Here is a 25,123-nt window from a genome sequence, read left to right on the forward strand (position 1 = left end):
TGGGGTACAGTACTGGTGAGGATGGGTCTGTCGCTGTTTAACACTGGAGTACAGTACTGGTGGGGACAGGTCTGTCACTGTATAACAGTGGGGTGCAGTCCTGGTGGGGGCGGGTCTGTCGCTGTACAGCACTGGGGTACAGTACTGGTGGGGACGGGTCTGTCGCTGTATTACACTGGGGGACAGTACTGGTGGGGACGGGTCTGTCACTGTATAACACTGGGGCACAGTACTGGTGGGGACGGGTCTGTCGCTGTATAACACTGGGGTGCAGTACTGGTGGGGGCAGGTCTGTCGCTGTATAACACAGGGGTACAGTACTGGTGGGGACGGGTCTGTCGCTGTATAACACTGGGGGACAGTACTGGTGGGGACGGGTCTGTCACTGTATAACACTGGGGCACAGTACTGGTGGGGACGGGTCTGTCGCTGTTTAACACTGGAGTACAGTACTGGTGGGGACAGGTCTGTCACTGTATAACACTGGGGTACAGTACTGGTGGGGACGTGTCTGTCGCTGTATAACACTGGGGTGCAGTACTGGTGGGGGCAGGTCTGTCGCTGTATAACACTGGGGTACAGTACTGGTGGGGACGGGTCTGTCGCTGTACAACACTGGGTACAGTACTGGTGGGTACGGGTCTGTCACTGTATAACACTGGGGTACAGTACTGGTGGGGACGGTTCTGTCACTGTATAACACTGGGGTACAGTACTGGTGGGGACGGGTCAGTCGCTGTACAACACTGGGTACAGTACTAGTGAGGAGGGGTCTGTCACTGTATAACACTGGGGCACAGTACTGGTGGGGACGGGTCTGTCGCTGTATAACACTGGGGTGCAGTACTGGTGGGGGCAGGTCTGTTGCTGTATAACACAGGGGTACAGTACTGGTGGGGACGGGTCTGTCGCTGTATAACACTGGGGGACAGTACTGGTGGGGACGGGTCTGTCACTGTATAACACTGGGGCACAGTACTGGTGGGGACGGGTCTGTCGCTGTTTAACACTGGAGTACAGTACTGGTGGGGACAGGTCTGTCACTTTTCACACTGGGGTACAGTACTGGTGGGGACGGGTCTGTCGCTGTATAACACTGGGGTGCAGTCCTGGTGGGGGCAGGTCTGTCAGTGTATAACACTGGGGTACAGTACTGGTGGGGATGGGTCTGTCGCTGTATAACACTGGGGTACCGTACTGGTGGGGACGGGTCTGTCGCTGTACAACACTGGGTACAGTACTGGTGGGGACAGGTCTGTCACTGTATAAGACTGGGGTACAGTACTGGTGGGGACGGTTCTGTCACTGTATAACATTGGGGTACAGTACTGGTGGGGACGGTTCTGTCACTGTATAACACTGGGGTACAGTACTGGTGGGGACGGTTCTGTCGCTGTATAACACTGGGGTACAGTACTGGTGGGGACGGCTCTGTCACTGTATAACACTGGGGTACAGTGCTGGTGGGGATGGGTCTGTCGCTGTATAACACTGGGGTACAGTACTGGTGGGGACGGGTCAGTCGCTGTATAACACTGGGTACAGTACTGGTGAGGAGGGGTCTGTCACTATAACACTGGGGTACAGTGCTGGTGGGGACGGGTCTGTCGCTGTATAACACTGGGGTACAGTACTGGTGGGGACGGCTCTGTCACTGTATAACACTGGGGTACAGGACTGGTGGGGACGGGTCAGTCGCTGTATAACACTGGGTACAGTACTGGTGAGGAGGGGTCTGTCACTATAACACTGGGGTACAGTGCTGGTGGGGACGGGTCTGTCGCTGTATAACACTGGGGTACAGTACTGGTGAGGAGGGGTCTGTCACTATAACACTGGGGTACAGTGCTGGTGGGGACGGGTCTGTCACTGTATAACACTGGGGTACAGTCCTGGTGGGGACGGCTCTGTCACTGTATAACACTGGGGTACAGTACTGGTGGGGAGGGGTCTGTCGCTGTGTAACTCTGGTATTTGTGGCGATGCTAATTGTCCCCTTTCTCACGCCCCCCTGCAGGTAGACGGGACACCGGCTGGACGGAGCGATGGCACGCCAGGCCTCCCACGATGACGCAGAGCGCTACCTTTTTGCTGACCATGGTTACACGGGCAACCCTGCCACCCAGGCCGACTGGACGGCCCGCCGCCTGGTGTGGGTGCCCTCAGAGCGGCATGGCTTTGAGGCAGCAGCCGTGGTAGAGGAGCGGGCTGACGAGGTGGTGGTCGAGCTGGCAGAGAGCGGGCGGCGGGTGACCGTGGCCAAGGCCGATGTGCAGCGGATGAACCCGCCCAAGTTCGCCAAGGTGGAGGACATGGCGGAGCTGACCTGCCTGAACGAGGCGTCGGTACTCCACAACCTGAAGGATCGCTACTATTCGGGCCTCATCTACGTGAGTGTCTGTCAGAGTGCTGTCTGTGGTCCTGCATGTCCCTTGGTGTGGGACAGCCTTCTGAAGCTTGGCAGCTCGTCGCGTCTGAACTCATCCTTCAGACCAGCCATAAAATACATGATATACCTCCCTATCTCTGTAACCTCCTCCAGACCCTACGATTCCCATCCTCCTGTTCAAATCCCTCCCTCGCTCCCTCCCTCCCTATCTCTAACCTCCTCCAGACCCTACAATCCACATCCTCCTGTTCAAATCCCTCCCTCACCCCCTCCCTCCCTATCTCTAACCTCCTCCAGACCCTACAATCCACATCCTCCTGTTCAAATCCCTCCCTCACTCCCTCCCTCCCTCCCTCCCTATCTCTGTAACCTCCTCCAGACCTTACAATCCTCATCCTCCTGTTCAAATCCCTCCCTCGCACCCTATCTCTGTAACCTCCTCCAGCCCCTACAATCCTCGTCCTCCTGTTCAAATCCCTCCCTCGCTCCCTATCTCTGTAACCTCCTCCAGCCCCTACAATTCTCATTCTCCTGTTCAAATCCCTCCCTCGCCCCCTCCCTCCCTATCTCTGTAACCTCCTCCAGACCCTACAATCGTCATCCTCCTGTTCAAATCCCTCCCTCGCCCCCTATCTCTGTAACCTCCTCCAGCCCCTACAATCCTCATCCTCCTGTTCAAATCCCTCCCTCGCTCCCTCTCTCCCTATCTCTGTAACCTCCTCCAGCCCCTACAATTCTCATCCTCCTGTTCAAATCCCTCCTTCGCTCCCGCCCTCCCTATCTCTGTAACCTCCTCCAGACCCTACAATCCTCATCCTCCTGTTCAAATCCCTCCCTCGCCGCCTCCCTCGCTCCCTCCCTCCCTATCTCTGTAACCTCCTGCAGACCCTACAATCCTCATCCTCCTGTACAAATCCCTCCCTCGCTCCCTCCCTCCCTATCTCTGTAACCTCCTCCAGACCCTACAATTCTCATCCTCCTGTTCAAATCCCTCCCTCACTCCCTCCCTATCTCTGTAACCTCCTCCAGACCCTACAATTCTCATCCTCCTGTTCAAATCCCTCCCTTGCTCCCTCCCTATCTCTGTAACCTCCTCCAGCGCCTACAATTCTCATCCTCCTGTTCAAATCCCTCCCTCGCTCCCTCCCTATCACTGTAACCTCCTCCAGACCCTACAATCCTCATACTCCTGTTCAAATCCCTCCCTCGCCCCCTCCCTCCCTATCTCTGTAACCTCCTCCAGCCCCTACAATCCTCATCCTCCTGTTCAAATCCCTCCCTCGCTCCCTCCCTCCCTATCTCTGTAACCTCCTGCAGACCCTACAATTCTCATCCTCCTGTTCAAATTCATCCCTCACTCGTGCGCTCCTTTCCTCTCCCTCATTCCCCCTCTTGGTTCGTCTTTGACACTCCCTCACTCTCCCTCACTCTTCCCTCACTCTCCCTCACTCTCCCTCACTCTCCCTCACTCTCCCTCACTCTCCCTCACTCTCCCTCACTCTCCCTCACTCTCCCTCACTCTCCCTCACTCTCCCTCTCTCTCCCTCTCTCTCTCCCTCTCTCTCTCCCTCTCTCTCTCCCTCTCTCTCTCCCTCTCTCTCTCCCTCCCTCCCTCCCTCCCTCCCTCCCTCCCTCCCTCCCTCCCTCCCTCTCTCCCTCCCTCTCTCCCTCCCTCTCTCCCTCCCTCTCTCCCTCCCTCTCTCGCTCCCTCTCTCGCTCCCTCTCTCGCTCCCTCTCTCGCTCCCTCTCTCGCTCCCTCTCTCGCTCCCTCTCTCGCTCCCTCTCTCGCTCCCTCTCTCGCTCCCTCTCTCGCTCCCTCTCTCGCTCCCTCTCTCGCTCCCTCTCTCGCTCCCTCTCTCGCTCCCTCTCTCGCTCCCTCTCTCGCTCCCTCTCTCGCTCCCTCTCTCGCTCCCTCTCTCGCTCCCTCTCTCGCTCCCTCTCTCGCTCCCTCTCTCGCTCCCTCTCTCGCTCCCTCTCTCGCTCCCTCTCTCGCTCCCTCTCTCGCTCCCTCTCTCGCTCCCTCTCTCGCTCCCTCTCTCGCTCCCTCTCTCGCTCCCTCCCTCTCTCTCTCCCTCTCTCTCCCTCTCTCTCTCTCTCCCTCTCTCTCTCTCTCCCTCTCTCTCTCTCTCCCTCTCTCTCTCCCTCTCTCTTTAGAGAGACTTTAGAGGTACTGGGGTAAAGACACAAACTCAATTTACATGAATAGTGTTGCTGTGAATGTTCTTAATGAGGTTTAATTACATTGAGGTGTGGAGATGTGAGTGTCGTGACTGCGTGACTCTCCAGTGGAGGTTTGTTCACAGTCAGGGAGTGGCTGCTGTGTGGCACTGCTCCTGTTTACGGGGATAGGGATGTGTGGCATTGTGTTGTTAGTCTGACATGATCTCTGAACTCAGAGCTGACAGCAGTTAGGTGTGCCTGCTGGGTGGGGTGAGCTGGAGGGCACGGTGACGACATGGCTCCAATCCTTGTTTGTAAATGATAAGGAATAATGCCAGAACATAAAATCCTGCTGTACAATTCAGCCCCCCCCCCCCCCCCCCCCCCCACTCCCCACCCCGGTACCAGTACTGAGAGAGTGCTGCACTGTCGGAGGTAGATGTATATACTCTAGGATTTAAGCTCCATAATCCAGGCCGACACTCCCCCCGGTGCCAGTACTGAGGGAGTGCTGCACTGTCGGGGGTAGATGTATATACTCTAGGATTTGAGCTCCACAATCCAGGCCGACACTCCCCCCGGTACCAGTACTGAGGGAGTGCTGCACTGTCGGGGGTAGATGTATATACTCTAGGATTTGAGCTCCACAATCCAGGCCGACACTCCCCCCGGTGCCAGTACTGAGGGAGTGCTGCACTGTCGGAGGTAGATGTATATACTCTAGGATTTGAGCTCCACAATCCAGGCCGACACTCGCCGTTCTGATGAAAAGTGGCTCCTCTGAGACAGACAATGACCATCGATAAATGCGCCTTATGATTTGGTGATAGTAATCTTCCTCGAGGGGCAGATTTGCCTCCAGATCCGCCCCCCCCCCCCCCCCCCCCCCCCCAACCCTCAAATGGCCTGGCTCAATCTAGGGTTCTGCCCCCTCTCTCCTCGCCCCGGACTCTTTGAAATACTTGAATCATCCTTGACAGCTTGATTAGAGCATCCCTGGGTCAAACACTGGAGGAATGTCAAGCCTGGTTCATGCACTCTGCCCTGTGATTTAACCACTCCTGTCGTATTTAACTGGGGGATGTGTGCTGGGAGTGAGGGGCAGAGAGGAGAAGAGAAGTTCCAGACACTGAGTGCAGCTGTACACTCTCCAGGGCCCCCACACGGTGGGAAGGCATTGGCACAGTGTATTTCCATTGGGTTCGTAATCCAGAGACCCAGAACAAGATCTGGGGACCCAGGCTCAAACTAAGCAGATGGTGAATTTGAATTCAATAGAAATCTGGAATTAAGAATCTGCTGATGACCATGAAACCATTGTCGATTGTCAGAAAAAACCCATCTGATTCACTAATGTCCTTTAGGGAAGGAAATCTGCCGTCCTTACCTGTTCTGGCCTACATGTGACTCCAGAGTCGCAGTAATGTGGTTGACTCTTAACTACCCTCTGAAATGTCTCCTCTGCTGGTGGCACAGTGGTTCTCACTGCAGCCTCACGGCGCCAGGGACCCGGGTTCAATTCCCGGCCTTGGGTCACTGTCTGTGCGGAGTCTGCACGTTCTCCCCGTGTCTGCGTGGGTTTCCTCCGGGTGCTCCAGTTTCCTCCCACATGCTGGTTAGGTGGTCATCAGAAGATTCTTAATTCCAGATTTTTATTGATTTCAAAGGCTAGAGTAAGATAAGGAGTGCTCGCCCTCCCGCCCTCGCCCTCCCGCCCTCGCCCTCCCGCCCTCGCCCTCCCGCCCTCGCCCTCCCGCCCTCCCGCCCTCGCCCTCCCGCCCTCGCCCTCCCGCCCTCCCGCCCTCGCCCTCCCGCCCTCGCCCTCCCGCCCTCGCCCTCCCGCCCTCGCCCTCCCGCCCTCGCCCTCCCGCCCTCGCCCTCCCGCCCTCGCCCTCCCGCCCTCGCCCTCCCGCCCTCGCCCTCCCGAGGCCTGTGCCTGGTTTTACAGTTCGCTGCTGCCTCGAGAGGGGTGTGTTGGGAGTGATTGAACGGAGCGACGCTCCTTGTGTGTTGACCACTCCTGACAATCAAACGCGGTGCCCTGTTGCCCTGATGGTGACGGCGGAGAGGGGGGGCGGGGGGGGGGGGGGGGGGGTTGGGCATGGTAGCAATGGCGGACAGCAGTCAACCATTGAGTTGGATACATCCCTGGATCTGTCCTTGCTTCATTAAGCTCTGCTGTGCCCCAGGTGTGGGTGCAGGCTCTGTTTACCCAAACCACTACACAAGATCAAGGACTTTCTATTAACGTGGTGAGATTGAGAAAATAAGATTTAGGAGCAGGAGTGGGCCATTCAGCCCCTCTAGCCTGCTACCTTATTACTCCTACTAATGGTGGTGGATGGGAAATCATGTAAGGGTTCAGGGCAGGGGGAATCAAGAGCAAGGGGAAAAGACAGCAAAGAGAATGGGAAAAGGGATAGCAGAGAAATCAAGGGCCAGAGTCAGATAAGGACACTGTAAAAACAAACCGTAGGATCGGGAAACGCGAGGAAGGTAGAGTGGGGCAGGGAGAGTCAGATTAGTCACAGTGTAATTGAGGAGGAATTTCTAGAGTGGAAAGGCAGGGGCAGGCAATTAAAGAACAAATAGGTGAACTCCAGAACTTGTTTATTCCTGTTTGGGGCAGGAGTGGGAAGGGAATTGTGGCTGAACCATGGATTACATGGGAAATCAGAGATAGTATCAGATTCATGGGAGAAGTATACAGATTGGTGAGATAAAGCAATAGGCCCGAGGATCGGGAGCAGTTTAAAATTCAGCAAAGGAGGATTAAGGGACTGATTAAGAAGAGGAAAATAGAATAGGAAACTAAGCTGGCGGGGGATCATAAAAACTGACTGTAAAAGTTTCTATGGGTATGTAAAGGGAAAAAGATTGACAAGCGGCACGGTGGCACAGTGGTTAGCATGGGTTTAATTCCCGGCTTGGGTGACTGTCTGTGCGGAGTCTGTACATTCTCCCCGTGTCTGCGTGGGTTTCCTCCGGGTGCTCTGGTTCCCTCCCACATTCTGAAAGATGTGCTGGTTAGGGTGCATTGGCCGTGCTAAATTCCCCCTCAGTGTATCCGAACAAGCGCCAGAGTGTGACGACTGGGGGGGATTTTTACAGTAATTTCATTGCTGTGTTAATGTAAGCCTACTTGTGTCACCAATAAATAAACTTAAAATGAATGTAGGCCCCTTACAGTCAGAAATGGGAGAATTCATAATAGGGGACCAAGAAATGGCTGAGGAACTAAATTTGTACTTTGCTTCTGTCGTCACAAGGAAGACATGAATAAAGTTTGATTTGATTTATTATTGTCACGTGTTGGTATACAGTGAAAAGTATTGTTCCTTGCGTTCATAGAGCGCTAGGAGAGAAGGAAAGGAGAGCTTTTAAAAAAGTTTTATTTATTAGTGTCACAAGTAGATTTACATTAACACTGCAATCAAGTTACTGTGAAAATCTCCTAGTCGCAACACTCCGGCGCTTGTTCGAGTACACTGAGGGAGAATTTAGCATGGCCAATGCATCTAACCAACACATCTTTCGGACTGTGGGAGGAAACTGGAGCACCCGGAGGAAACCCACAGGGAGAACGTGCAGTCTCCACACAGGCAGTGACCCAAGCTGGGAATCAAACTCGGGTCCCTGGCGCTGTGAGGCAGCAGTGCTAACCACTGTGCCACCTGGTGCAGGATATAGTGTTACAGACACAGCTAAGGTGTAGAGAAAGATCAGCTTAATATTTGGTAGATCCATTCAAAAGTTTGATGGCAGTAGGAGTCGGTTCGTATTTGACTTCAGACTTTTGTATCTTTTTCCCTACGAAAGAAGATGGAAGAGTGCATGTCAGGGATGCGTGGGGTCCTTAATTATGCCAGCTGCTTTGCCGAGGCAGCAGGAAGTGTAGATGGGTGGGAGGCTGGTTTGAGTGATGGACTGGGCTTCATTCACAACCCTTTGTAGTTTCTTGCGGTCTTGGGCAGAGCAGGAGCCATATCAAACTGTGATACAACCAGAAAGAATGCTTTCTGTGGTGCACCTGCAAAAATTGGGGTGAGATTCATAGTAGACATGCCAAATTTCCTAATTACCAAAAGTTCTGAAAGCAACAAGTTTTAGTGAGGAGCTGAAGGAAATTAGTATTCGTAAAGAAATGGTTTTGGGGAAATTGGGATTGAAGGTGGATAAATCTCCAGGTCCTGATAAGCTTCATCCCGGAGTATTTAAGGAAGTAGCCTTGCAGTTAATACATCCAATGGTGGTTATTTTCCACAATTCTTTGAACCCTGGACTGGTTCCTACAGATTGGAGAGTAGCTAATGTAAGCCCTCTATTCAAAAAGGGAGGTAGAGAGCAACAAGGAAATATAGACCAGTGAGCCTAATGTCAGTACTGGGGAAGTTGCCAGAGTCCATCATCAAGGCTTAGATAGCTCAGCATTTGGAAAGCAGTGGTATAATCAGACAAAGTCAGCATGGATTTACAAAGGGGAAATCATGCTTGATGAATCTATTGGAATTCCAGTAGCGTTGAATGGGTATAAATTGAGAGGTGGATACTCAGCGAGAACTTGGTGTCATCGTGCATCAGTCGCTGAAAGTAAGCGTACAGGTACAGCAAGCAGTAAAGAAGGCAAATGGATGTTGGCCTTCATAGCGAGGGGATTTGAGTTAGGAATAGGGATGTTTTGCTGCAATTGTACAGGGCGTTGGTGAGGCCACACCTGGAATATTGTGTGTAGTTTTGGGTGTCCTTATCTGAGGAAGGATGTACTTGCTATAGAGGGAGTACAGCGAAGGTTTACCAGACTGATTCCTGGGATGGCAGGTCTGTCATATGAGGAGAGACTAAGTCGGTTAGGATTATATTGACTGGAGTTTAGAAGAGCGAGAGGGGATCTAGAACATAAGAACAAGGAGCAACAGTAGGCCATCTGGCCCCTCGAGCCTGCTCCACCATTCAATAAGATTTACAAGGATGTTGCCTGGATTGAGTGGCATGCCTTATGAGGATAGGCTGAGGGAGCTCGGTCTTTTCTCCTTGGAGAGACGTAGGATGAGAGGAGATCTAATAGAGGTATATAAGATGTTGAGAGGCATAGATCGGGTGGACTCTCAGAGGCTTTTTCCCAGGGTGGAAATGGCTGCTACGAGAGGACACAGGTTTAAGGTGCTGGGGGGTAGGTACAGGAGAAATCATAGAATCATAGAAACCCTACAGTGCAGAAGGAGGCCATTCAGCCCATCGAGTCTGCACCGACCACAATCTCACCCAGGCCCTACCCCCACATATTTACCCACTAATCCCTCTAACCTACGCATCCCAAGACTCTAAGGGGCAATTTTTAACCTGGCCAATCAACCTAACCCGCACATCTTTGGACTGTGGGAGGAAACCGGAGCACCCGGAGGAAACCCACGCAGACACGAGGAGAATGTGCAAACTCCACACAGACAGTGACCCAAGCCGGGAATCGAACCCGGGACCCTGGAGCTGTGAAACAGCAGTGCTAACCACTGTGCTACCGTGCCGCCCATGTTAGGGGGAAGTTTTTCACACAGAGGGTGGTGGGCGAGTGGAATCGGCTGCCGTCAGTGGTGGTGGAGGCAAACTCAATAGGGTCTTTTAAGAGACTCCTGGATGAGTACATGGGACTTAATAGGATGGAGGGTGATTGGTAGGCCTAAAAGGTAGGGATAGGTTCGGCACAACTTGTGGGGCCGAAGGGCCTGTTTTGTGCTGTAGTTTTCTATGTTTCTATCATGGCTGATCTTTTTGTGGACTCAGCTCCACTTACCCACCCGCTCACCATAACCCTTAATTCCTTCACTGTTCAAAAATGTATCCTTAACTTAAAAACATTCAAGGAGGTAACCTCAACTGCTTCAATGGAATGGGCGGCACGGTGGCACAGTGGTTAGCACTGCTGCTTCACAGCTCCAGGGACCTGGGTTAGATTCCCGGCTTGGGTCACTGTCTGTGTGGAGTTTGCACATCCACGTGTCTGCGTGGGTTTCCTCCGGGTGCTCTGGTTTCCTCCCACAGTCCAAAGATGTGCGGGTTAGGTTGATTGGCCAAGGTTAAAAAAAAATTGCCCCTTAGAGTTCTGAGATGCGGAGGTTAGAGGGATTAGCGGGTAAATATGTGGGGGTAGGCCTGGGTGGGATTGTGGTTGGTGCAGACACGATGGGCAGAATGGCCTCCTTCTGCACTGTAGGGTTTCTATGATTTCTATGAATTCCACAGATTCACAACCCTTTGGGTGCAGAAGTTCCTCCTCAACTCAGTCCTAAATCTGCCCCCCCCCTTATTTTGAGGCCATGCCCCCTCGTTCTAGTTTCACCTGCCAATGGAAACAACTTCCCTGCTTCTATCTTATCTATTCCCTTCGTAATCTTATATGTTTCTATAAGATCTCCCCTCATTCTTCTGAATTCCAATGAGTGTGGTCCCAGTCTACTCAGTCTCTCCTCATAAGCCAACCCTCTCATCTCCGGAATCAACCTAGTGAATCTCCTCTGCACCCCCTCCAGTGCCAGTATATCCTTTCTCAAGTAAGGAGACCAAAACTGTACACAGTACTCCAGGTGTGGCCTCACCAGCACCTTATACAGCTGCAACATAACCTCGCTGTTTTTAAACTCCATCCCTCTAGCAATGAAGGACAAAATTCCATTTGCCTTCTTAATTACCTGTTGCACCTGCAAACCAACTCCTTGTGATTCCTGCACAAGGACACCCAGGTCCCTCTGCACAGCAGAATGCTGCAATTTTTTACCATTTAAATAAAAGTCAATTTTGCTGTTATTCCTACCAAAATGGATGACCTCACATTTACCAACATTGTACTCCATCTTCCAGACCCTCGCCCACTCACTTAGACTATCTATATCCCTTCGCAGACTTTGTGTCTTCTGCACACTTTGTTCTGCCACTCATCTTAGTGTCATCTGCGAATTTTGACACACTACACTTGGTCCCCAACTCCAAATCATCTGTGTAAATTGTAAACAATTGTGGTCCCAACACTGATCCCTGAGGCACACCACTAGTCACTGATCGCCAACCAGAAAAACAACCCATTTACCCCCACTCTTTGCTTTCTGTTAGTTAACCAATCCTCTATCCATGCTAATACATGACCTGTAACACCGTGCACCTTTATCTTATGCAGCAGCCTTTGGTGCGGCACTTTGTCAAATGCCTTCTGGAAATCCAGATACACCACATCCACAGGTTCCCCATTGTCCACTGAGCACGTAGTGTCCTCAAAGAATTCTACCAAATTAGTCAAACATGACCTGCCTTCATGAACCCATGCTGCGTCTTACCAATGGGACAATTTATATCCAGATGTCTCGCTATTTCTTCCTTGATGATAGATTCAAGCATTTTCCCCAGTAGAGAAGTTAAGCTCACTGGCCTATAGTTACCCGCCTTTTATCTACCTCCTTTTTTAAACAGTTGCATCACATTTGCTGTTTTCCAATCTGCGGGAACCACCCAGAATCTAACGAATTTTGGTAAATTACCACTAGTGCATTTGCTATTTCCCCTGCCATCTCTTTTAGTACCTGGGATGCATTCCATCAGGATCAGGAGACTTGTCTACCTTTAGCCCCATTAGCTTGCCCAACACTACCTCTTTAGTGATAATGATAGTTGCTCGGTCCTCACCTGCCACAGCCTTCCTGGCATCAATTTTTGGCATGTTATTTGTGTCTTCCACTGTGAAGACCGACACAAAATATCTGTTCAATGCCTCAGCCATTTTCTCATTTCCAGTTATTACATCCCCCTTCTCATCCTCTAAAGGACCAGTGTTTACTTCCGCCACTCTTTTTTGTTTTATATATTTGTAGAAACTTTTGCGATCTGTTTTTATATTCTGAGCTAGTTTACTCTCAAAATCCATCTTACTTTTCTTTATAGCTTTTTCGTGGCTTTCTGTTGACCTTTAAAGATTTCCTAATCCTCTAGTTTCCCACTAATCTTTGCCACTTTGTTTGCATTTTCTTTCAATTTGATACCCTCCTTTATTCCCTTAGATATCCATGACTGATTACCTATTTTTCTACAGTCCTTCCTTATCACTGGTATATACTTTTGCTGAGCACTGTGAAAAATCGTTTTGGAAGTCCTCCACTGTTCCTCAATGGTCCCACCCTAAAGTTTTTGCTCCCAGTCTACCTGAGCCAACTCCTCCCTCATCCCATTGTAGTCTCCTTTGTTTAAGCACAAGACACTGGTATTGGATTTTACCTTCTCACGCTCCATCTGTATTTTAAGTTCAACCATACTGTGATCGCTTCCGAGAGGATCCCTAACTGCAAGATCATTAATTATTCCTGTCTCATGACACAGGAATAGATCTAGGATAGCTTGCTCCCTCATAGGTTCCATTACATACTGTTCAAGGAAACTATCGCAGATACATTCTATGAACTCCTCCTCAAAGCTGCCTTGACTGGTTTGACCTATTGATGTGTAGATTAAAATCCTCCATGATAATTGCCGTACCATTTTTACATGCATCAGTTATTTCTTTGTTTATTTCTCGCCCCACTGTGATATTATTTGGTGGCCTATAGACTACACCTATCAGTGACTTTATTCCCTTACTATTTCTAATTTCCACCCAAATGGATTCAACTTTTTTCCCATCAAACCTATATCATCTCTCACTACTGCCCTGATATCCTTAAATATCAGAGCTACACCACCTCCCTTACCTTCCTGTCTGTCCTTCTGAACAGTCTGATTTCGCTGGATATTTAACTCCCAGTCATGACCATCCTGCAACCCTGTCTCTGTAATGGCCACCAAATCATACTCGTTCGCAATGATTTGTGCCGTCAACTCATTTACCTTGTTTCGAATGCTACGAGTATTCAGATAAAGTGCCCTTATGCTAGCTTTTGTACTTTCTTTTTGAATCCTAATGCTTCCTGAGTTCTCCTTTTAACTTTTTTCCTGATTTTCGATGTAGTTGAAACCTTCTCCCCACATGCTAACCTGCTGCTTTGTTTTCCATTGACTGTTATACTTCCCTTAGTTTTACCCTTCCCTTCCCCCCCCCCAGCTTGCTAATTAAAGTCCTTGCGACCATCCTATTCATAGAAACTTGTAAAATTCTGACAGGGTAGATTCAGAAAGAATGTTCCCGATGGTGGGGGAGTCCAGAACTAGGGGTCATAGTTTGAGGATAAGGGGTAAACCATTTAGAACTGAGGTGAGGAGAAATTTCTTCACCCAGAGGCTGGTGGATGTGTGGAATTCACTCCCACAGAAAGTAGTTGAGGCCAAAACGTTGTGTGATTTCAAGAAGAAATTAGATATAGCTCTTGGGGCTAAAGGGATCAAGGGATGTGGAAGGGAAGTGGATATTGAATTTGATGATTAGCCATGATCAAAATGAATGGTGGAGCAGGTTTGAAGGGCCTAAGTTGAACAGAGGGATCTGGGAATACAGGTACAGAATTCCCTAAAAGTGACATCACAGGTGGATAGGGTCATAAAGAGTGCCTTTGGTACATTGGCCTTTATAAATCAGAGTATCGAGTATAAAAGTTGGAGTGTTATGGTAAGGTTATATAACAGTAATAAGTCTCACAACACCAGGTTAAAGTCCAACAGGTTTATTTGGTAGCAAATACCATAAGCTTTCGGAGCACAGCTCCTTCGTCAGATGGAGTGGATATCTGCTGCTTTGTTTTCCATTGACTGTTATACTTCCCTTAGTTTTACCCTTCCCTTCCCCCCCCCCCAGAGAACAGATATCCACCCCATCTGACGAAGGAGCTGTGCTCCGAAAGCTTATGGTATTTGCTACCAAATAAACCTGTTGGACTTTAACCTGGTGTTGTGAGACTTCTTACTGTGCTTACCCCAGTCCAACGCCGGCATCTCCACATCAAGGTTATATAAGGCATTGGTGAGGCCGAATTTGGAGTATTGTGTACAGTTTTGGTCACCTAGTTACAGGAAGGATGTAAATAAGGTTGAAAGAGTGCAGAGAAGGTTCACAAGGATGTTGCCGGGACTTGAGAAGCTGAGTTACAGAGAGAGATTGAATAGGTTGGGACTTTATTCCCTGGAGCGTAGAAGATTGAGGGGAGATTTGATAGAGGTGTATAAGATTTTGATGGGTATAGATAGGGTGAATGCAAGCAGGCTTTTTCCGCTGAGGCTAGGGGAGAAAAAAACCAGAGGGCATGGGTTAAGGGTGAAAGGAGAAAAGTTTAAAGGGAATATTAGGGGGGGCTTCTTCACGCAGAGAGTGGTGGGAGTGTGGAATGAGCTATCGGATAAAGTGTAAGAAAAACTTGGACGGGTTCATGGATGAGAGGGGTGTGGAGGGATATGGTCCAAGTGCAGGTCAGTGGGACTAGGCAAAAAATGGTTCGGCCACAGACAAGAAGGGCCAAAAGGCCTGTTTCTGAGCTATAATTTTCTCTGGTTCTATGGCCAAATGGCCGACTGTTTCTGTTACCCCACCCCCAGGAAGAAATTCCTCCTCCTCCTCTCTGTCTTCAGTGGGACACTCCCTTATTCTGAAACTCTGCCACGCGCCCCCCACCCCATCCTAGATTCCCTCCCCAAGTGGGGGGGAACATCCTCTCAGCATCCCCCCTGTCAAGCCCCCCTCCCCCCCGCCCTTAGGATCTGTTATGTTTCAATAAGATCCCCTCTCGTTCTTCTAAACTCCCAATGGATTACAGGCCCCAATTTGCTCAAACCTTTCCCCGCTAGACAATCCCCTTCACCCCAGGAATCGGGCCAGTGAACCTTCTGCGAACTGCCTCCAATGCGAGTCTATCCCTCCCTCAGTAAGGAGACCAAAACTCTGCGCAGTACTCCAGCTGCGGAAACACCAAATGCCCCGTACAGTCGTAGCGAGGTTTCCCCAACTTTTATACTCCATCCCCCTTTGCAATAAAGACCATTTACCTTCCTAACCACTTGCTGTAGTTGCCTGCAGGTTTTTTGTGATTTATGCGCCGGGACACCCAGATCCCTCTGCACTGGTAGCTACTCTTCCTGCCGAAATGGAGAAGTTGGCATTGTCCCACAATGTATTCCACAGCCAATGTTTTGTTGCTGTGAGGGGGTGAGGGGGCAGGGTGTTTTGTTCTCAGCATTGGGCTCCACTTGGGCCTCCACTCCACAAGTGCAGTGGAGGCCTCTCTTTCCTCCTCTTCCTTCCCCCCGCCCCCCACTTCCAGTGTCCGGGCAGTTACAGTCTCCATATCCCTGGTTAGACCACACTGGGTGCACCGTGCACAGTTCCAGTCTCTATCCCTCGGTTAGACCACACTGGGAGCACCATGCACAGTTCTGGTCTCCGTATCCCTTGGTTAGACCACACTGGGAGCACCATGCACAGTTCCGGTCTCCGTATCCCTTGGTTAGACCACACTGGGAGCACCGTGCACAGTTCTGGTCTCCGTATCCCTTGGTTAGACCACACTGGGAGCACCATGCACAGTTCTGGTCTCCGTATCCCTTGGTTAGACCACACTGGGAGCACCATGCACAGTTCCGGTCTCCGTATCCCTCGATTAGACCACACTGGGAGCACCGTGCACAGTTCCAGTCTCCGTATCCCTCGATTAGACCACACTGGGAGCACCGTGCACAGTTCTGGTCTCCATATCCCTTGGTTAGACCACACTGGGAGCACCGTGCACAGTTCTGGTCTCCGTATCCCTTGGTTAGACCACACTGGGAGCAGCGTGCATAGTTCCAATCTCCATATCCAGTGGTTAGACCACACTGGGAGCACAGTGCACAATTGTGCAAAATCTGGGTAAATACATAAGAGTGAAAGGAAGAGAAGGATATGGAGACTTTGGGGATGTGAGATGAAGAGAGTGGTGTGTGAATGTGGACACACTGGCTCAGAGTTTTGTCTGTGTGCATGTGGGAGCTGACCTATCATTGTTGTTTCCCTGTTTCTGACTGCCTCGTTCTCTTCCTCACAGACGTATTCGGGGTTGTTTTGTGTGGTCATCAATCCGTACAAAAACCTCCCCATCTACACCGAGCAGATTGTGGAAATGTACAGAGGCAAGAAACGGCACGAGGTCCCCCCCCACATCTACGCCATCTCGGAGACAGCCTATCGCAGCATGCTGCAAGGTAAGCTCAGTGGGGAACCTTCGAACTGCCTCCCCCACCTCCCCCATCCCCCTGCTGCCTCCAGTCAGCGGGGGGAAACATTGATACGAGACAGTCACAAATATATCCAAGCAAGGGGGCGGGAATCTAGGAGAAAGTTATTTACCCAGAGAGCGGGGAGAATGTGGCTCTCGCTCCCACAGGGAGTGGCCTGAGGGGCGGGTATCAGTGTGTCGGGTGTTGACATAACTCTGGGTAAACATACGAGGGGGAAAGGAATTGAAGGATATCGCGAGGAGGGTGAAATGAAGAGTAGGTGTGGCGGGTGGAGTGTCATGGGGAACGGGAGCATCGACACGGAGATGCCGGTCTGAATGGCCCCTCTCGGCCCTGTTAAATGTGATGTGAATCCTCTCTATCCTCCAAAGGGGTTGGCCGCCATTTGTGTTGGCTCTTCCTTAATGCCAGAAGATTGTCATCTCCTCTGTTTTTCCGTGACCAGGCAGGATGAGGACGAGATTATTCATTAACTCTAATTCTGTATGACTGATGAACTCTGCTGATATTCAGGCCGGCCATCGCTGACAATCATTCACTTTTATTTCTTTATTATATTCGGCAATATAAAGTTTCGTTGATAAAGAGAAACACCTGGTAAAATGTCTGTAAAACAACAAAATTGCTGTCGCACCTCTTGGAGACGGAAACAAGAATCCCAAATTTCAGAGGGAGCAGCTTATCTCTGAGAGCAATGTCCCACTTTGTTGGCACCCTCGCTCTGATTGGCTGAGGCGTTGCCAAGGAGAATGCCCCGAAGAACTATTATCTCCTGGGATTTTGTTTGATTGAGTCCGATGCCGGATCGTATCCCTCTTGGTTGCAGAAGGCCAGTCCCTATGTATAAATAGCTGTAACTTTTCTGAACTTATTCTTTCCTGGGATGTGGGCGTCACTGGCAATTGTTGCCCATCCCCAGTTGCCCCTTCAACTGAGTGTCCTGCTGGGGGCATTTCAGAGGGATGTCGACCACATCGCTGAGTGTCAGGGTCTAGAGTCACATGTAGGCCAGGCAGGGTAAGGACGGTGCCATTAGTGAACCAGATGGGTTTTTACGACAATCGATTGTGACGGGGGTCGATAAAGAGAAATTGTTCCCAGTGACAGGCGGATCGGGGACCAGAGGGGGACACAGATTGAAGGCGATTGGGAAAAGAACCAGAGGGGGTGAGGGGGGGGGTGAGGTGAGGGAATGTTTATTTTGAACGCAGCGAGTTGTTGTGATCTGGAAGGCGCTGCCTGAAAGGGCGGCGGAAGCAGATTCAACAGGAACTTTCCAAAGGGGCAACTGGAGAAATACTCGATGGGGAAACATTTGGGGAGGGGGATTGTGTGGATCACTCATTCACAGGGCCGCACAGTTAGCAAGAGGCAGAATGGCCTCTTCCGGTCCCCAGTGCTCCAAAGGTGATCTAACTGAGGGATACGGAGACTTGAACTATGTGGTGCTCCCAGTGTGATCTAACTGAGGGATACGGAGACCAGAACTGTGCACGGTGCTCTGTGTGTGGTCTAACCGAGGGATTATGGAGACCAGAACTGTGCATGGTGCTCCGAGTGTGATCTAATCGAGGGATACAGAGACCGGAACTTTGTATGGTGCTCTGAATGTGGTTTAACTGAGGGATGCGGAGACCAGAACTGTGTGTGGTGCTCCCAGTGTGGTTTAACTGAGGGATGCGGACACCGGAACTGTGCGTGGTGCTCTCAGTGTGGTTTAACTGAGGGATACGGACACCGGAACTGTGCATGGTGCTCCCAGTGTGATCTAACCGAGGGATACTGAGACTGGAATTGTGTACGGAGCTCCCAGTGTGGTCTAACCGAGGGATACGGAGACTGGAACTGTACACGGTGCTCCCAGTGTTGTCTAACCAACGGGTACGGAGAGCAGAACTTGAAGGGGCAAATTTTACAGGGAGATGGGGCAGGGAGGATGATTTATTGGTTCATTCGTTTACAGATCAGGACTGAGGCATGGTAGCACAGTGGTTAGCACTGCTGCTTCACAGCTCCAGGGACCTGGGTTCGATTCCCGGCTTGGGTCACTGTCTGTGTGGAGTTTGCACATCCTCCTCGTGTCTGCGTGGGTTTCCTCCGGGTGCTCCGGTTTCCTCCCACAGTCCAAAGATGTGCGGGTTAGGTTGATTGGCCATGCTAAAATTGCCCCTTAGTGTCCTGAGATGCGTAGGTTAGAGGGATTAGTGGGTAAAATATGTAGGGATATGGGGGCAGGGCCTGGGTGGGATTGTGGTCGGTGCAGACCCGATGGGCCGAATGGCCTCTTTCTGCGCTGTAGGGTTTCTATGATTTCTATGAAAATGGCGTCTATGCTACGTTTAGCTGCCTTCTCATTGCCAACACTCTGGGCGCTTAGCTCTAGATGTATCAGTGTGATTGGCTGAGATTGCACCCGGGGCTCTGTAAAGGTGCCGGAATGGAATGTGCTGTGACCTCAGAGATGTGGAATGCACCATTCCCTGTGCTTGGGTCACCCTTTGTGCGGGAGAAGGGTGGGGACTGGAGCAATGTTGTGACACTCCTTTCAATTTGTTCGTTCTCCTGACCTGGTGTGACTTAACGGCATCCACCCACCTAGGGCTGTGAATTCTATCAGAACTATCCATGGGTTTGAATGTACAAACCTGTCCAACTGGCTGTTTGCGATGTCTACACCAGCGCCTTTCACTTTCAGAGGAAAAGTTGTCGGAGAGAATATTGACCCCAAGCCCACAGGAGACTGAAAGCTTGGTCAAAGAGGGAGGTTTTTAAGGAGTGTCTTAAAGGAGGAGAGAGACAGACAGAGAGAGAGAGAAAGGGAGAGGTGGAAAGGTTTAGGAAGGGAATTGCAGAGCTTACGGCATCCCACCCAGGCAGCTGAAGGTACATAAGAACATAAGAACTGGGAGCAGGAGTAGGCCATCTGGCCCCTCGAGCCTGCTCCGCCATTCAATAAGATCATGGCTGATCTTTTCATGGACTCAGCTCCACTTAACCGCCCGCTCACCATAACCCTTAATTTCTTTTCTGTTCAAAATGGCAGAGCGATGGGAATCAGGGGGATGCTCGAGAGGTCGGAATTGGAGGAAAGCAGAGATCTTGCAGGGTTGTAGGAGGTTACAGAGATAGGGAGGGAGGGGGTGAGGGAGGGATTTGAACAGGAGGATGAGAATTGTAGGGACTGGAGGAGGTTACGGAGATAGGGAGGGAGGGAGGGATTTGAACAGGAGGATGAGAATTGTAGGGACTGGAGGAGGTTATGGAGATAGGGAGGGAGCAAGGGAGGGATTTGAACAGGAGGATGAGAAATTGTAGGGACTGGAGTAGGTTATGGAGATAGGGAGGGAGGGAGCGAGGGAGGGATTTGAACAGGAGGATGAGGATTGTAGGGACTGGAGGAGGTTACGGAGATAGGGAGGGAGGGAGCAAGGGAGGGATTTGAACAGGAGGATGAGAATTGTAGGGACTGAAGGAGGTTACGGAGATAGGGAGGGAGCGAGGGAGGGATTTGAACAGGAGGATGAGAATTGTAGGGGCTGGAGGAGGTTACAGAGATAGGGAGGGAGGGAGCGAGGGAGGGATTTGAACAGGAGGATGAGGATTGTAGGGACTGGAGGAGGTTACGGAGATCGGGAGGGAGGGAGCGAGGGAGGGATTTGAACAGGAGGATGAGAATTGTAGGGACTGGAGGAGGTTATGGAGATAGGGAGGGAGGGAGCGAGGGAGGGATTTGAACAGGAGGATGAGAATTGTAGAGGCTGGAGGAGGGAGAGCTATAAAGAGTAAGATAGAGATTACTGGTTAAATATTGGACTTTGGCAGTGAATCCATCATGTGAAGGATGATTGCTGAGTTGCCTTCGGTCTTTCGCCTTGATTGCTGGGAATTGAGGGTGGGGTGGGAAGTGTTTGTGGGAGTGTTGTCCCACTCGTGTGCAGTTCTCTGGGTAGGGGTCTTTGGGGGAATGTCCAACTCTCGCACAGTTCTCTGGGTGGGGGGGGGGGGCGTTCTTTGTGAGAGTGTTGTGTGTAGTTCTCTGGGTGTGGGGGGATGCGTGTGTGGGAGTGTTGCTCTGCGTTAGGCCTGTGTGTAGTTCTCTGGGTGTGGGGGGATGCGTGTGTGGGAGTGTTGCTCTGCGTTAGGCCTGTGTGTAGTTCTCTGGGTGTGGGGGGATGCGTGTGTGGGAGTGTTGCTCTGCGTTAGGCCTGTGTGTAGTTCTCTGGGTGTGGGGGGATGCGTGTGTGGGAGTGTTGCTCTGCGTTAGGCCTGTGTGTAGTTCTCTGGGTGTGGGGGGATGCGTGTGTGGGAGTGTTGCTCTGCGTTAGGCCTGTGTGTAGTTCTCTGGGTGTGGGGGGATGTGTGTGTGGGAGTGTTGCTCTGCGTTAGGCCTGTGTGTAGTTCTCTGGGTGTGGGGGGATGTGTGTGTGGGAGTGTTGCTCTGCGTTAGGCCTGTGTGTAGTTCTCTGGGTGTGGGGGGATGTGTGTGTGGGAGTGTTGCTCTGCGTTAGGCCTGTGTGTAGTTCTCTGGGTGTGGGGGGATGTGTGTGTGGGAGTGTTGCTCTGCGTTAGGCCTGTGTGTAGTTCTCTGGGTGTGGGGGGATGCGTGTGTGGGGGTGTTGCTCTGTGTTAGGCCTGCGTGCAGTTCTCTGGGTGTGGGGGGGATGCGTGTGTGGGAGTGTTGCTCTGCGTTAGGCCTGTGTGTAGTTCTCTGGGTGTGGGGGGGATGCGTGTGTGGGAGTGTTGCTCTGCGTTAGGCCTGTGTGTAGTTCTCTGGGTGTGGGGGGGATGCGTGTGTGGGAGTGTTGCTCTGCGTTAGGCCTGTGTGTAGTTCTCTGGGTGTGGGGGGATGCGTGTGTGGGAGTGTTGCTCTGCGTTAGGCCTGCGTGTAGTTCTCTGGGTGTGGGGGGGATGTGTGTGTGGGAGTGTTGCTCTGCGTTAGGCCTGTGTGTAGTTCTCTGGGTGTGGGGGGGATGTGTGTGTGGGAGTGTTGCTCTGCGTTAGGCCTGTGTGCCTGTCAGCTCTCTCCCTGTGTGAACACTCCTGGCCCCGAACTGCTGGCTGGCTTCCAGGTGCCAAACACCAACCCTATCGATTTGTAGATCGTTGCTCCCGGGCCCCGCCTTTCCCATTCATTCACACCCCTGTCCACCCTCGCCTCAAGGCTTCCCACATCTCCAGCTCCACCGGTTCAACCAGTTAGACGGTTAGTGAATGAGGGCTTGTGTTTCAGTGTACACCACCCACTCTGGTGAAGAAGGGCAGCCCCAAACCCTTCACAGGCGACGACAGACTTTTCCGAAGCATGTTCACTGGTGTAATGTCAGTAACGGGGCCACCAATGTGTGCACAGCAAGATCCCACACACAGCAATGTGATAACGAGCCGAGTCATCTGTTTTTTTTCTCGTGCGATTTGCTAAGGGGTAAACATTGCACCCCAGCTCACAGGGGAGAATCACTCCCCCCCCCCCCCCCCCCCTCAGCCATGTGGTGCTCCTTCGCAAGTGCACCCATTAGGTGTACAAGTGTCAAAACCAATTCAAAAACAAGCTTTCCACCTGGGTACATAGGGAGTCGCCAGGTGTACGTGTTGCTTACATCTCAGCTGTCTGACCCTGTGGGAGATGGAACACAGCTTGGAGAATATTGCTGAGATTTTTCTTGTCCTGCACAATCACATCAGCATCAAGTCAGGTTCTCACTGTGACACAGGACAGCGCTCTCGCTGGGCTGGCCTGTGCTAGGCTCGAGCCTCTCCCTACCCACCTCCTGAGATTTGAGCTCCATAATCCAGGCCGACACTCCCCCCGGTGCCAGTACTGAGGGAGTGCTGCACTGTCGGAGGTAGATGTGGAGATGCCAGCGTTGGACTGGGGTAGGTACAGTAAGAAGTCTCACAACACCAGGTTAAAGTCCAATAGGTTTATTTGGTAGCATGAGCTTTCGGAGCGCTGCAGACATTACGACAATGGATGAATGAACACCGCTCGACCATCGCCAGGCAGGAGTGTTCCCTTCCTGCCAGGGAACACTTCAGCGGTCACGGGCATTCAGCCTCTGATCTTCGGCTAAGTGTTCTCCAAGACGGCCTTCAAGGCACATGACAATACTTTTCACTGTATGTTAATACATGTGACAATAATAAATCAAAGGACAGAGAAAATTACAGCACAGGAACAGGCCCTTCGGCCCTCCAATCCTGCACCGACCATGCGGCCCCACTGAACTAAAACCCCCTACCCTTCCGGGGACCATATCCCTCTATTCCCATCCTATTCATGTATTTGTCCAAATGCCCCTTAAAACTCACTATCGTATCCACTTCCACTCCCTCCCCCGGCAGCGAGTTCCAGGCACCCACCACCCTCTGTGTAAAAAATCTGCCTCGTACATCTCCTTTCAACCTGTGCCCCCTAGTAATTGACTCTTCCACCCTGGCAAAAAGTTTCTGACTATTCACTCTATCCATGCCTCTTATAATCTTGTAGACTTCTACCAGGTCGCCCCTCAACCTTCGTTGTTCCAGTGAGAACAAACCAAGTTTCTCCAACCTCTCCTCATAGTTAATGCCCTCCATACCAGGCAACATCCTGGTAAATCTTTTCTGTACCCTCTCCAAAGCCTCCACATCCTTCTGGGAGTGTGACGACCAGAGTTGAACACTATATTCCAAGTACAGCCTAACTAAGGTTCTATAAAGCTGCAACATGACTTGCCAACTTTTAAACACAATACCCCGGCCGATGAAGGCAAGCATGCCGTATACCTCCTTGACTACCTTCTCCACCTGCATTGCCACTTTCTTGTGACCTGTGTACCTGTACACCCAGATCCCTCTGCCTATCAATACTCTTAAGGGTTCTGCCATTTACTGTATATTTCCTATCTGTATTAAACATTCCAAAATGCATTACCACACATTTGTCCGGATTAAACTCCATCTGCCATCTCTCCGCCCAAGTCTCCAACTGATCTATATCCTGCTGTATCCTCTGATGGTCCTCATCGCTATCCGCAAATCCACCAACTATTGTATCATCCGCAAGCTTACTAATCAAACCAATTACATTTGCCTCCAAATCATTTATATATATTACAAACAGCAAAGGTCCCAGCACTGATCCCTGAGGAGCGCCACTTGTCACAGCCCTCCATTCAGAAACACACCCTTCCACTGCTACCCTCTGTCTTCTATGACCGAGTATGAAGTTGAACAACACCAGGTTAAAGTCCAACAGGTTTATTTGGTAGCAAAAGCTGCCAAGTAATCCTGTTGGACTTTAACCTGGTGTTGTTAAACTTTTTACTGTGTTTACCCCAGTCCAACGCCGGCATCTCCACTTCTATGACCGAGCCAGTTCTGTATCCACGTTGCCAGCTCACCTCTGATCCCATGTGACTTCACCTTCTGCACCAGTCTGCCATGAGGGACCTTGTCAAAGGCCTTACTGAGGTCCATGTAAACAACATCCACTGCCCTACCCTCATCAATTATCTTCATCACTTCCTCGAAAAACTCGATCAAGTTAGTGAGACACGACCTCCCCTTCACAAAACCATGTTGCCTCTTGCTAATACGTCCACTTATTTCCAAGTGGGAATAAACCCTGTCTCGAAGAATCCTCTCCAATAATTTCCCTACCACTGATGTAAGGCTCGCCGGCCTGTAATTACCTGGATTATCCTCGTTACCCTTCTTAAACAAAGGAACAACATTGGCTATTCTCCAATCCTGTGGGACCTCCCCTGTAGCCAGTGAGGATACAAAGATTTCTCTCAAGGCCCCAGCAATTTCCTCCCTTGCTTCTCTCAGTATTCTGGGGTATATCCCATCAGGCCCTGGGGACTTGTCTACCTTAATGTTTCTCAAGAACCCCAATACCACCTCCTTTTTGATCTCAACATGACTCAAACTATTTACACATCCTTTCCCAGACTCATCATCCACCAAGTCCTTCTCTTTGGTGAATACTGACGCAAAGTACTCATTTAATACCTCGCCCATTTCCTCTGGCTCCACACATAGATTCCCTCCCCTGTCCTTGAGTGGGCCAACCCTCTCCCTGGCTACCCTCTTACTCTTTACATATGTATAAAAAGCCTTGGGATTTTCCTTAATCCTGCTGGCCAATGCTTTTTTGTGATCCCTTTTTGCCCTCCTTAATCCTTGCTTAAGTTTCTTTCTGCTTTCCTTGTATTCCACACTTGCTTCAGGTGTGTTCCCAGCCTCCTAGCTTTGACAAATGCTTCTTTTTTCTCTTTGACTAGGTTCACAATATCTCTCGTTATCCAAGATTCCCAAAACTTGCCATACTTATCCTTCATCCTTACAGGAATGTGCCGGTCCTGAATCCCTATCAATTTACACTTGAAAGCCTCCCACATGCCAGATGTTGATTTGCCCTCA

General features: G+C 50.9%; 1 protein-coding gene across 2 annotated transcripts in view; it reads left to right on the top strand.

Annotated features, from left to right (window-relative positions):
- Positions 1-2,019: 2,019 nt before the first annotated feature.
- The window catches only part of LOC144488618 (myosin-10-like), a 40,378-nt gene continuing 17,274 nt past the window's right edge, over positions 2,020-25,123 (top strand). For both annotated transcript variants that reach the window (XM_078206682.1, XM_078206681.1), the window contains exons 1-2: positions 2,020-2,390; positions 16,525-16,681. In XM_078206682.1, the coding sequence (XP_078062808.1) occupies positions 2,046-2,390; positions 16,525-16,681 (502 nt within the window). In that variant the 5' untranslated portion in view covers positions 2,020-2,045. The remainder of the gene's footprint in view (positions 2,391-16,524; positions 16,682-25,123) is intronic.

The sequence above is a fragment of the Mustelus asterias genome, unplaced genomic scaffold (assembly GCF_964213995.1).
Source record: "Mustelus asterias unplaced genomic scaffold, sMusAst1.hap1.1 HAP1_SCAFFOLD_1715, whole genome shotgun sequence".
Taxonomy (NCBI): Eukaryota; Metazoa; Chordata; class Chondrichthyes; order Carcharhiniformes; family Triakidae; genus Mustelus; species Mustelus asterias.